Source organism: Conger conger, chromosome 8, assembly GCF_963514075.1.
Source record: "Conger conger chromosome 8, fConCon1.1, whole genome shotgun sequence".
Classification (NCBI taxonomy): Eukaryota; Metazoa; Chordata; class Actinopteri; order Anguilliformes; family Congridae; genus Conger; species Conger conger.
Genome location: NC_083767.1, coordinates 56390198 through 56403438, shown reverse-complemented (window position 1 = coordinate 56403438; position 13241 = coordinate 56390198). Strand labels below are relative to the sequence as shown.

Below are 13241 nucleotides of genomic sequence, written 5' to 3'. Positions count from 1 at the left end.
CTCGACAGGACCGGGAATCAAACCCGAATTGTGCAACTGCAACAAATTATCTGCGCATTTCTAGTACCTGTGGAAGGGAAGATGGGACACAGATAATGAACAGGAGCTCGGTGTCGTTCCTGCGACACACAGGAAGCAAATGGGTCCAGCTGTTGGAACTGCAGCAAGCCTTTATTGAAGCACTCGAGTGCATAATCCTGTGGCCTCACCTGTGGCCTCACAAACAAGCCTACCAGTTTAATCTCTTCTGGAAGCTCTCTAACAAATGCTAACTTTCCAAAAGGTTTTTTTTGTTGGTTTTTTTTTTTTGCTTTGTTGATCAATGTCCTTTTACTCCCTCAGCCCTTATTCTAGAACATTCAGACCGTGCCAAGGAAATCCAAACACTTCGCCCTCTTGACTGCACGAATATGGTTTTGTGAATGCATGCAATCCCAAGATGTTCATACGGGAAGTGCCCGCGACCGAAAGCACAATGAGCATCACAACAGCAGAACTAGGAGCGTTCATCAAAGACCATGGTTTTGGATTCATCCAGGTATTGAAAACCATGCAAATGTGACTTAATAAACAAGTGATGATAGCTTCAGTTCACTGTAATAATCATGGAGAAGTCATAAATTACACTGCCAGTTATTACCAGGACATCACTGACAAGCCTTTGACCATGAACCAAAAAATAATCCCATTTCTCTTAATTAAAAAAACAAGGCCATTTAGTAGTGACCTTGAATGTGTGGTTTCTGAAACGCAAACCACAATAACTGCATACTTGTATGCATGAAGGGAGGTATTGGTAACATTAAGGCAAGAAAACTCAACAAAGTTTGAGCAGCTAAAAATATATACTGGGTAATACACTACATTTAAATTCTACAGACCAAAATTTGAAAACATTTTTACTGAAGATGTACATTACAGAAGTACCAATAATAGGCTTGTTCAAAAATATTTCCGTCTGACTATTGTACAAAGGGTCCTTAACTTTGTGTATACTGGAAGAGGTATGTACTGTACTAATCCAACTCCACAAATAACCATGCATTAGTAAAAAAATTAGCGATCTGGCCAGCTGGTTTTCTTTTAACTGCATATGGACTCAATGTTTGGATTCTCTGTACACAGACTTCACACACTAAAACAGAGACACGAGCATGCACTCCCACGAAAGGGAAACGATACCCTGGACACAATGAAACATGAAGGCTAATAAACACGTCATCGACTGGTTATAAACAAAGAACATCCATGCTTTGTAGAGGCAACGGAGACACGCGTGAGAGAGTTAACACAGAACAGGTCGGTGGGAATGCAGATGGGTGTAGGTGATGCATCAGGTTATTCATGAAAGATGGCCACTAGGACGATGCACAGCCCTTCCCATTGCCCGTTATTAAAATAAATAGTCATGCATTTTATAACACGATACGACCGAAAAAAAAATGTACGACTCGATATTGCTTTAAAAACTTAAAAAAATGAAAAAAAACCAAGTCCAAGAATTCCCTGGTCCCATCCGAAACTCGTAATGAAAAATGAGGATAGAAAGGCTTGAGGCCCGCCTACCCCCCTCCCCGCCCGTGTGAAAAAGGAAAAGCGCGGGTGTGCGGCTCTACGGCTTCCACAGCTTCAGCAGGCCGTCCTCACTGTACGTGCTGATCAGGTTCTGGTGAGGGTGGTGGGCGATGCCAATCACGTCCTTCTCGTGGACCTGTTCACAAACACACAAACACAGGACCGTTTAACCGGGTTTATGCAACGGCTTGGCTGAAGGCTCGATTCTGATTGGCCGGGAGGTGCATGCGCATGCGCCCCCCCATAAACGCCAGGCTATGAAGCAGGGCAGGCAAAAGCTTAATTACTGTTGTGAATTAGCAATGGCATTGCTAGCAAGCCAACTATAGCCAACTAATATCACAAGCGACTTGCAACAGTGTTCAGGGACGCATCCGTGATCGTAAACAAGCAGTTATTTTTATACGAGCTAGGAGGAACGTGAGTGACGTCAAGCTATCTTGCAACCCGGTTGAGAAGGACTAGAATGTTCCTTACGAAGTGTTATAGGGTTTCTGATATCTGCTGGAATACTTACGTAATGTTGCCAGGGCAATAGAATTGCACATTTTGAAACAAACCTTTTGATTACAATTATGCTTTTTGTTGCCAAGCAGCTGTACGAGTAGAATAACCACCTCAGGGTTGTGCATTATGCAGTCTGAATCACCATTGCGGAGGGAAATTTACTGCCTTTGTGTCAGGCATTCAAACTGCATAAAGTATAGCCCCTGGGTTATCATACCTTACATATTTTTACTTAACTCAAGAATATGCCAGTAAATATAAAAAAAAAAAAAAACATCCTTCTAAATTGGATAATATCACATCCCAGCTCTAGCAACCAGGCCAGCAAGCCATGGCCATTGTTGTCCAGACCTCTCGGGTAGATCAGGAGTTTTTTTCACTGAACCAGTCACAATAGCTCAGTAACAGAGGAGAGTGAAAAAGCGAAGAAAAGAGGGGAAGAAGGGGAAAGAGGATCTGAGGATGGGGATAGAAGAAGTTGGACAGAAGTGCGGAAGAAATAAAATGGGGGATGTGACATGGTGACAGAACCGGACGCAGTACAGGGGGACAGTAGAGACAGAACGGGGCGCAGTACAGGAGAGACAGTACAGGGGGACAGTAGAGACAGAATGGGGCACAGTACAGGGGGACAAGTAGAGACAGAATGGGGCACAGTACAGGGGGACAAGTAGAGACAGAACGGGGCAGAGTACAGGGGACAGGAGGGATAGAACGGGGCAGAGTACAGGAGACAGGAGGGATAGAACGGGGCAGAGTACAGGAGACAGTAGAGACAGAACGGGGCGCAGTACAGGGGGACAGTAGAGACAGAATGGGGCACAGTACAGGGGACAGTAGAGACAGAACGGGGCACAGTACAGGAGGACAGTAGAGACAGAACGGGGCACAGTACAGGAGGACAGTAGAGACCGAACCAGACGCAGTACAGGGGGACAGTAGAGACAGAACGGGGCACAGTACAGGGGGACAGTAGAGACAGAACGGGGTGCAGTACAGGGGGACAGTAGAGACAGAACGGGGCGCAGTACAGGAGAGACAGTACAGGGGGACAGTAGAGACAGAATGGGGCACAGTACAGGGGGACAAGTAGAGACAGAACGGGGCACAGTACAGGAGGACAGTAGAGACAGAACGGGGCGCAGTACAGGAGAGACAGTACAGGGGGACAGTAGAGACAGAATGGGGCACAGTACAGGGGGACAAGTAGAGACAGAACGGGGCACAGTACAGGAGGACAGTACAGGGGGACAGTAGAGACAGAACGGGGCACAGTACAGGGGGACAGTAGAGACAGAACGGGGTGCAGTACAGGGGGACAGTAGAGACAGAACGGGGCGCAGTACAGGAGAGACAGTACAGGGGGACAGTAGAGACAGAATGGGGCACAGTACAGGGGGACAAGTAGAGACAGAACGGGGCACAGTACAGGAGGACAGTAGAGACAGAACGGGGCGCAGTACAGGAGAGACAGTACAGGGGGACAGTAGAGACAGAATGGGGCACAGTACAGGGGGACAAGTAGAGACAGAACGGGGCGCAGTACAGGAGAGACAGTACAGGGGGACAGTAGAGACAGAACGGGGCACAGTACAGGAGGACAGTAGAGACCAAACCAGACGCAGTACAGGGGGACAGTAGAGACAGAACGGGGCACAGTACAGGGGGACAGTAGAGACAGAACGGGGCGCAGTACAGGGGGACAGTAGAGACAGAACGGGGCGCAGTACAGGAGAGACAGTACAGGGGGACAAGTAGAGACAGAACGGGGCACAGTACAGGGGGACAGTAGAGACAGAACGGGGCACAGTACAGGGGACAGGAGGGACAGAACGGGGCACAGTACAGGGGACAGTAGAGACAGAATGGGGCACAGTACAGGGGGACAGTAGAGTCAGAACAGGGCACAGTACAGGGGACAGGAGGAACAGAATCGGGGACAGACACAGGTCCTACCGTCAGGGTTCTCTCCAGTTTGCCGGTGACGGTGCTGAAGCAGTAGAGCACGAAATCCTCCCCCACGCAGTAGATCCACTCTCCGCGGGGCGACAGGGTGCAGCACACAAAGTCTCCCCCCTCTCTCTTACCGGAGCTGAAGCTTCTCACGATCTGCACACCAAGCAAGTGACACCGAGAGACTGTTCAATATTCCAGTTTTACCGATGAGTAATGAACCAAAATTCATTTATTTTCCAAGCACACATGCTGCCAAAATGACAAACTAACCGGGCCACCATTTTGAACAGCCGGAGACAGCGGTGCACATGCAGAAGCTGGAACTAGGAATGAGCAGTCACGCTAAGGGAGGAGTGCTCACCTGGCCTTGCATGTTCATGATGACCACAGTGTTGGATCGGTTGCAAACCACAAAATGCTCGGGGTTCTTGGGCAGGAGGATCACATTGTTGACGGTGATGTCCGTGCCAGCTGAGGTGCCAAGGGACTTGAATGTGTTGCTGCACTCTGTAGTCTTCACGTTCCAAACCTGGTAGACACATTTCACAGATATAATACAGGCTTCGTCTCCAGCAGACTGCAGTGCATCATGGCCATTTTTTTTTTCTGCAGTTCTATTTGGTTGCTTGCAATTCAGCTGAAACCCAGGTTCTTCGTAGCCACTACTTTCAGTACATCATGAGGTAATGAGCTATGGTAAAGGCCTGACAGCACCCAATCACGGGGCATAGTTCAACAGAATCCTTACTTCATCCTTCAAAGGATGGAGTAACCCATCTAATCAGGGAAAAAACTTGTGCAAATACACCCAAGACGACTCCAGTAACCGGAAATAACGTTATGTTTTCCATTATTGCTTAAAGCCCTCTCATGAGGAGGCAACATTACTACTGAATGACTGCATTACCAAGCAAAAAATATATATATATATTTTAAGCATTTGGGCTCTGGAAAGCATGGCGTACTCAGTTTTTCTAGATTCAAAACAAAGCAATGTCCATGTGAGCCCGGACATTTGACTACTGAAGGCAGAGCACGTGCCCTGAAGAGAAGTGAGCCGTGCCGTCAGAAGCGGTACCTTGACAGTGCCGTCAGAAGACGCGCTGACGACGTAGTGTCCATCCGGCGTGAAGGCGGCTTCGTTTACGAACGAGGAGTGCCCCCGAAACTCCTTCAGTGACTTTCCCGATTTCAGCCCGTGGATCCTGCCAAACCCGGGAGAGTTCCCAACAGTCACATACCTCAAATGTCTCGTTAACTCTGCTGCAAAACTGTGAGATTCCCATTCCCAGATTCAGATTTAGAAATGCAATCCCTATGCATGTAATTTACACCAAACTAAGTTGCATTTATTTTGTCCTAGGCTTTTTCACATTTAAAATTGGGAAGACATTCAACTGCCGATCATTTCTCGATTAAGAGTGACGGGAGACTGTCACTGGCACCGTACCCCACTAACCACGTCAAACGGACAGCTGTGTAACGGCAATAGCAGCCAGTGTGAGAAATTCATTTCGTCTGCAGTGTGACTCACAGAAATCCTAGCATACAGACACCGTCAGAGCTATCGCCTGGCGGAGGAGCTCAGATATGATATGCAAATATTCTCCCGTTTGTGTCTAACTCAGCGAGACCTCTGACAGATGCATCATCTGAGCTAAAGCAGTTATAGGACAGGCAAGAAATGTGACAACCAGAGGCCGGGGTTTAGGTCTCCTCAGATGGCCGTGTGATTATATCGCCGTACTGCACAGAATTTTTAGAATTCTGCCCACTGGTTGTCCAGACAACCATGCTAGAACCATCCAATCAAGAGCCGACGAGCTGTAAGATACGCGCAGGCTTCAGCGCGCCAGTTGTTCAGTGTCAGTGCATCAGTCACTGGTCAGGCGGCTGCTGGACTCGGGCCGGGGCTGTGCCTATAGCGCCACCTGATGGTCTGGTCGAAGGAGGCGCTCAGGAGCTGACTGCTGTCCTTGCAGAAGCTGAGGCAGGTGACGCCCTTGCTGTGGGCGCGCTCGAACCTGCGCAGACACTGGCCGCTCTGGATCTTCCACACCTGTCCCAGAGGAGAGAGCGCCGTTATCACACCTTCAGCAAGCAATAATGGAGACAGTCAAAAATAAATAAATAAATAAATAAATAAATAAAAATAAAAATAAAAACTATCGCTAGTTAGTTAGGTAGGGTCGATGTTTTTCTAAAACAGCTACGGCATTAGACATGAGTCAATTACTGGGAATACTTCATCCCAGTAAAGTCCTGCAGATTTGCTATTTAAAAATAAACATTTTCACCAATATCCAGATGAAACTTATTTGAGGCCTGCTGTAGTGTTTTCAAGCAGTACTGAATTTTAGTATTGGTTTAAGAATTTTAAATAAATATGTTTGTATTTCTTTACAGGGTGTTGCCTGTACGTAGACAAATATATATACTTTTTTCCCCTTCGAGGGAAACCAAAGAGTGAATTCAGAGAGAGCGAGAGAGAGAGAGAGAGAGAGAGAGAGAGAGAGAGAGAGAGAGAGAGAGAGAGAGAGAGAGAGAGAGAGAGAGGGAGAGAGCAGAACCTTAATTTTGCCATCCTGTGATCCCGTGGCCAACATCTCAGTGTCTCGGCTGAAACACATGCACAGAACTGCGTCGTCCATCATCATGAAGTTGTCCTGAGCCTGGTACTTCAGATCCTACCACACACAGAAACACACGGTACATACAGCCATCTGCACCAACAGGTCACGCTGCAAGCTTATCACAGCAGATACAGAGCTTCTGGCAACATCCTTAATACACGAATACTACAATAGAATGGTCTGTTGCGTGGGTGGAGTACATTTTCATTCATGTCTGCCAGGATTAAAGTCCCATGAAACATAGATAGAATTAGTCTGGACCCCACCCAATTGTGACAGTTTTTAAAAGAAGAGCAGACAGTCTACTGTCCTTATGTATTTTTCACTTTACTAAGACTGGGGAATAGCTAAAGATAGGATCACAGCACAGAAGGTTAAGTTTGTGCTAACAAATGATTGAGAGCCACATGCCCTACACAATAAAGAAATTGGCTCATATTTATTTAAGTGTGGAGTAAAATAAGTAAGCACAGCAGCACAGCAGGAAAATAAGTAACAGTAAGCACTGTGAACCATACAAATCTGGGCCACATGCTAGCATCACAGGGAGCTGGGAATTCCCTTACGAATCAAAGCAGCGCAGGTAGAACTCCTGACTCTCTGACCACAAAGGTTACACAAACGTTCCGGCCGCTGACAGTCAGGCGATTGGCCTACCTTCCGGATTTTCCCGGTGGTGAAATTCCACACCTCGATGAAGCCGTCCACGGAGCCGGTGACCAGGTACTGGCCGTCGGGGGAGAAGCGGGCGCACTCAACGTGCGACTTCTGTCCAAACTGCAGGCACAGACACAGACACAAACACTCAGACAGGCCACCTTACCAAAGGCGGGTCTCACTACCGTTCACCTACTCTCCTCAGCACATGTAAGCCACACCAACAAGGCAGGAGCTTCCTGCACACTCCTGCTGAATCCAGTGCAAGACCAGCATTATCGTTATACAAGCGGTGAAGACATCTGAGGATGTATGCTTTAACTCAGGGGTGTCAAACTCCAGTCCTGGAGGGCCGCGGTGTCTGCTGGTAGTTGGTAGTTTCCTTTCAATCAGCAGCCAATTAAGGCCTTGAGAACAAGGTGTGTGGACTCTTTAGCCAATGAAAGACTTTGAAATGCATATTTCGTGCTGAAACACACCAAAAACCAGCAAACACTGCGGCACTCCAGGACTGCTTTAAGTGGTCAGGACTACTAATTGAGGCAAGGCTCTGCATCCTTGGTAGAATATCAAGTAGACTGCATGCTGAACACATGCTCTACTCAGACTCCAGATGCATGGAGGCCAGTGGCAGGTGGCAGGTGACGGGGGCAGGTGAAGGGGGCAGGTGAAGGGGGCAGGTGAAGGGGGCAGGTGACGGGGGCAGGTGACGGGGGCAGGTGACGGGGGCAGGTGACGGGGGCAGTCCTCCGGTGATGGGGGCAGGTGACGAGGGCAGGTGAAGGGGGCAGGTGACGGGGGCAGTCCTCCGGTGATGGGGGCAGGTGACGGGGGCAGGTGAAGGGGGGAGGTGAAGGGGGCAGGTGACGGGGGCAGTCCTCCGGTGATGGGGGCAGGTGACGGGGGCAGGTGAAGGGGGTAGGTGAAGGGGGGAGGTGAAAGGGGCAGGTGACGGGGGCAGGTGAAGGGGGGAGGTGAAGGGGGCAGGTGACGGGGGCAGGTGACGGGGGCAGGTGACGGGGGCAGGTGACGGGGGCAGTCCGCCGGTGACGGGGGCAGGTGACGGGGGTACCTTGATGTGTCGGCTGAGCTGGGTGGGGAAGCGCTCCTCCTCCACGTCTTTCACAGCGGCTTTGCCCCTGAACAGATCGATGGTCATCCCGGGCGGGAGCAGGCCCTGGTGCTGCTGCCATTTCAGAGACTGCAGAGGGGGAGGAACAGCCGAGCCGTCAGGAGGGGCGAGACGTGCACGTTTTAACCGACGTGCTCAGCAGCGGAATGAGCCAAACGGGCACGAGGAACCGCCGAGCCGTCAGGAGGGGCGAGACGTGCACGTTTTAACCGACACACAAATGAGCCAAACGCAGTGCTGCAGCACAAACGCTTTCAGGGGGGAAGTACACAAGGCCACAAACGCAATACAAATTTCCATTCAAGTCATTTAAATGTTAGGCGTTTTTTAGCATCTGTATTACAGCAGGACGGAAACTGAGGCAAGTCACTCACCTGGCCGAGCAGAGCCATGAGACGAGAGGGCGGGACCACACTCACTTCCCCTGCCAGGGCCTGGGCAATGGCCACCCTCCGCTTCTCCTTACTGCTGCCATCCGGATAGGCCTGCGCAGAGAGACAGAGAGAGAGACAGAGAGAGAGAGACAGAGAGAGAGAGACAGAGAGAGAGAGAGAGAGAGAGAGAGAGAGAGACAGAGAGAGAGAGAGAGACAGAGAGAGAGAGAGAGAGAGACAGAGAGAGAGAGAGAGACAGAGAGAGAGAGAGAGAGACAGAGAGAGAGAGAGAGAGACAGAGAGAGAGAGAGAGACAGAGAGAGAGAGAGAGAGACAGAGAGAGAGAGACAGAGAGAGAGACAGAGAGAGAGACAGAGAGAGAGACAGAGAGAGAGACAAAACTCAAATTCAAAACTCGATGCATACAATGGGACTCGAGGGACGGATTGACGCGAGTGAAACCAGAACTGGAAGCTCTTTGTTGGATGTTCTTCCGAGAGCCTCCAGGTGAAAACCACCAACCCGTTAAATTAATCGATTACCTTTTCTTCTTGGGAGACACCGTTTGCCAATTAAATTTTTAGCATTTTACCATGCAAGATTACTTAAGACATTGCTTGCTGAACCGTACATAAGGTGAAAATACAGACTGACAGAGCAGGAAAAAAAGCAATTAACCTGAGGATGGTCAAAGCCGGATTTAAATGCATTACATTTTCGGAAATGTGGCTGCCGGGACATTTCTGTAGGTCATGTCAGGCTTTGGTACAAAGAGAATGAAACCCTGCTTCAAAACGGCAATGAAGTGCAACAATAATCCTACGTGATCAGAACACCAGACTCCCATTTTGATGCAACAGGAGACAGACAGAAGTCTGGCTAACGAACGGTTGACCATGGTTAATACAGTAAAACCCTGTGTTAACGCACCCCATGATTACACATATTCAAATATAACATGATCATAGCTTGGCCACTGTTCCTGATCTGATTTTCATTTAAAATGTTAAGAGGTTATGAAAAAGCCCATTGCTCCATTAGTATGGTAACTGGTGCTACAGTATTTCAGTGCTGCAAGCCGTAGCAATTTCTCACAAGGTTTTACTTAGCCTATGGTTATATTTGCCACATGCATGTTTTGCTTGTAATAATCTGTCTATTTTCTACACAGTTAACTAATATGTGCGGTTTATGTGTGAATGTGTGCATTAAGTTAAACATCAGTCATATGTTCTTTTTCAAAATGTTATAACGGATGTAAATGTATCTCACGTGTGATTGTATTTTGAGTGGCCTTATAACGTGGGTGAAGAGTGAAAACCTTTTTCCCTTCTTTTCCACACAGTAACTGGAAGACAGACTGAAGTGAAATATTATTTTTCATTACCCTCACAATAACGGCACTCCGCATTTCACGCGGGTGAATTTCTGTCACCCCATTTATCACGTAGCAGCAGGGTTTGACTGCACCAGCGTATCACACAAGGTCAGCCAGGGCTCCCCCTCTTGGTGCGGCAGCTCACCTCTCGGGGGTCGAAGTAGGACCGGGCCAGCAGGTTCTCCAGGTGGATGTACCTCTCGGGCTGGGTCTGCTTCAGCATGATCATGGGGTCGGTCTGCCTCAGCAGAGAACGGGCCGCCCCCAACTCTCGCAGCTCGATCAGCTCCAGAACCACCTACGGGGAACACGCATCTTACATCAGCCAGGCACCACGTGTCAGACGCACCAACAGGTGGGTGGTGGGTAGGTTTCTCTGCATAGGCAGGAGGTAACCAGGCTGCATTCATACAACTAGTATATTACATTCTACAGTAAATTACATTACAATTACTTAGAAGATGCACTTATCCAGAACGAAAGTATTGTAGTATGTCTGGAGGCTTCAGCACTGGCTACACTCCACCACCACCACCAACAGCCGCAGTGAATTAGTCACAATGACCCAATGAACACCATTTCAGTGTGAGCAAGCTCCCTGGTTGAGCGCCAAGCGCCTTAACAGTGAATGAGATTTCCTTGTATCCAGGGAGAAAATTGTCCCTAAGCCTCAGCTCAAGGCATATGAATGACAAAGGCACACCTGGCTCACGCCAGTTCTGGGAAAGGCCGTACCTGCTCGTAGAGGTCAATGAGCGTCTTGTCAGGGAGCTTGAGGGATTGGATGGCCTGCAGAACTGTGTCCCAGTGCCCGCTGTTTATGTCAGCCACAAAGCTTTCGATACTGTCCACCGTGTTAAGGGACACAGTGGTCTCCTCCTGCAGGGTGGCCAGGGTGCGGTGCAGGTTGTTCTCCTTCAGGTACTGCATTATCAGACGGATCACGCTGCAAATGCAATACAGCACCACTCACGCAAATCCTTGAACCCAAGTCAAAGCAATAAACAGAACCTAGGGACACTAAGAAATGGCATCATCTTGGGGAAGGCGGATATTTTCCCTGCATCATATACGAGCGTTAATTCCGTCACTAATTTTCATCATAGTGACTACCTATAATACGACATTTATATGAAAGTCACAGAACTGCTAAGCATATGTTATCTTCAGCGAAACATCAAAGTGCGTTAAATTAGCCCTAATTAAAATTTTTGGAAACACTGACTAGATTCATCGGTTTAATCAGACAATGCACTGCGGATAAAACCGGGTTTAAACCGGATTTTAATGAAGTTCTCTACAAAAGCGGTTGAACGGAGGCCTAACTAACTTAATACTACCGTTAAAACGATAGCCAGAATATGCTGTCCGCATATTGTGACAAATGCTAAGATCTGATTGATTAAAATGTAGCTTCTAGAAGAACTGACGCAAACAGCTTGCTAGCTGACTAGCCAAAATTGGTAGCTAGCTAACAAACAGTAACTCAGTCGACTATGCATAACTGACTGGCCAATTTAAGACAACATACAACCCAACTTCATAAAAGAAGTCAGCCAACTTTGCTTGTTAAAATAAATTTTTAGCGCCAACTGGCGTTAGATAGTCCTGATTCACGATCAAAGGTTATAACTCCACAGTTTATACGTTTAGCTAGCCAGGTATTTATTATTGCAAGTAGAGAACCAACTTAGCACTGAAGTCTGAAATACGTGTTCATTTCCGCAAATCATTAACTTGCAATATTCACATGCTTGGAACAGTTGTCAGTGTGGTAACTAGTTAATTATTTCAGCTAATACATATTACTTGATACTTGCATAGAAGGCGATCAAGCATCTCAGCTCAACAAGTAGCTAACCTCGCTAACGTTAGCGAACTGTCCAGCTAGCACGGGTAACGTTAGCTAAGCAACTTAGCTAGCTATTAGCGCCACCAACGCTGACGTTACACTTGAGGGTCGCTTGTAAGCGAGGTCCAAATATCTTTGGTCATTTGCGAATCACTAACGTCTTTTATATCCCAACTTTATACAGACAGTTCTAAACTACAATAAGAAGATGGACGAATAACCACGCAGGCAAAGCTAACTCGGTAGCCATCTGAGGTGAGCTAGCTACCTACCGTTTTGACCAGTTAGCCAGCTAGCTCTGCTATAAAAGTGGTATTGGCTAGCGTTGGTTAGCTTGAAAGCTAACAACACACCATATTATGGTATTTTATGAAACCATTTAATAAGATAGCTTGTTAATGACCATGTGAAAATGTAAAAGAATCATCCGAATTACTCACTCTGCAGATTCCACTTCCAGAGACATGATTTAATCTTATAACTGCTAAGTTATAAGTGGGTGAACAAGGCAAAATAATTCACGGCACGCGTCTTCCTCACCACTATGCTCCCACACACCAACAGGGGGAGGGGCGTTTATCTATCACGTGATCTAATTCTCTCGTTACGTCACATGATCAGAGACGCTTTTGATTAATAAGTATTTCTGTCGAGGTGTACGAAGTGGAGATATTCTCCAAGCGAAAGCAAAGGAATTTGATGCAATATCAGATGGTCTTATAAGGCTCTTGCAAAGGCACGTCGTTTCAATAAGGATAGAGTTATGCAGGGAGCATAATATAAGATTGTTCTGGAATTCTAAATTCAAAACATTAAATGGAAAACTATATGTAATATCAGCAGAGGATATTGTGTTACCAGAAACAACCCTGAAGTGTCTTGTAAAATTATTAATTTAATATATACAATCAGCCAGGTAATACAAATATATACAAATAATCTTGATGATAGCCGTGTTTTCTGTCAAAGTAAAAAAGGAGAGCATTCATATTTTATTTATTGTGTTCATGTCAACAATGCTTGAGCTCCATCTCCATTTCCCCATGTAATTGATATTACTGTTAAATAAAAGTTTAAACTAAGTTTTGGTTAGTTTAAACTGAAATGCATTTCTACTGTTATCGCATACCGCGAACAAGACATATTAACCAAGTAGTTGTTCATGTTGTCCACTAGG

The 13241-nt window shown here is 47.2% G+C and overlaps 1 protein-coding gene across 1 annotated transcript; it reads right to left on the bottom strand.

The window, feature by feature from the left end:
- Window positions 1-150: 150 nt before the first annotated feature.
- smu1a (SMU1 DNA replication regulator and spliceosomal factor a) lies at window positions 151-12650 on the bottom strand. Its single transcript, XM_061251615.1, has 12 exons — window positions 12505-12650; window positions 10948-11158; window positions 10358-10510; window positions 8835-8945; window positions 8401-8529; window positions 7329-7448; window positions 6609-6725; window positions 5970-6097; window positions 5117-5243; window positions 4400-4567; window positions 4039-4191; window positions 151-1711 (listed from the first exon to the last, which is right to left on the bottom strand). Exons 1-12 carry the CDS (start codon window positions 12528-12530, stop codon window positions 1613-1615), a joined length of 1542 nt encoding a protein of 513 aa, XP_061107599.1. The 5' UTR covers window positions 12531-12650; the 3' UTR covers window positions 151-1612.
- Between the last annotated feature and the right edge of the window lie 591 nt (window positions 12651-13241).

Excerpts from the sequence above, each read along its gene's own strand:
- smu1a (XM_061251615.1), bottom strand. The coding sequence starts at position 12,530 with ATGTCTCTGGAAGTGGAATCTGCAGA. Across the intron at positions 8,946-10,357 it reads CCTACTTCGACCCCCGAGAG|GCCTATCCGGATGGCAGCAG; the intron begins GTGAGCTGCCGC and ends CTCTCTGCGCAG. Across the intron at positions 8,530-8,834 it reads TCATGGCTCTGCTCGGCCAG|TCTCTGAAATGGCAGCAGCA; the intron begins GTGAGTGACTTG and ends CCCCCTCTGCAG.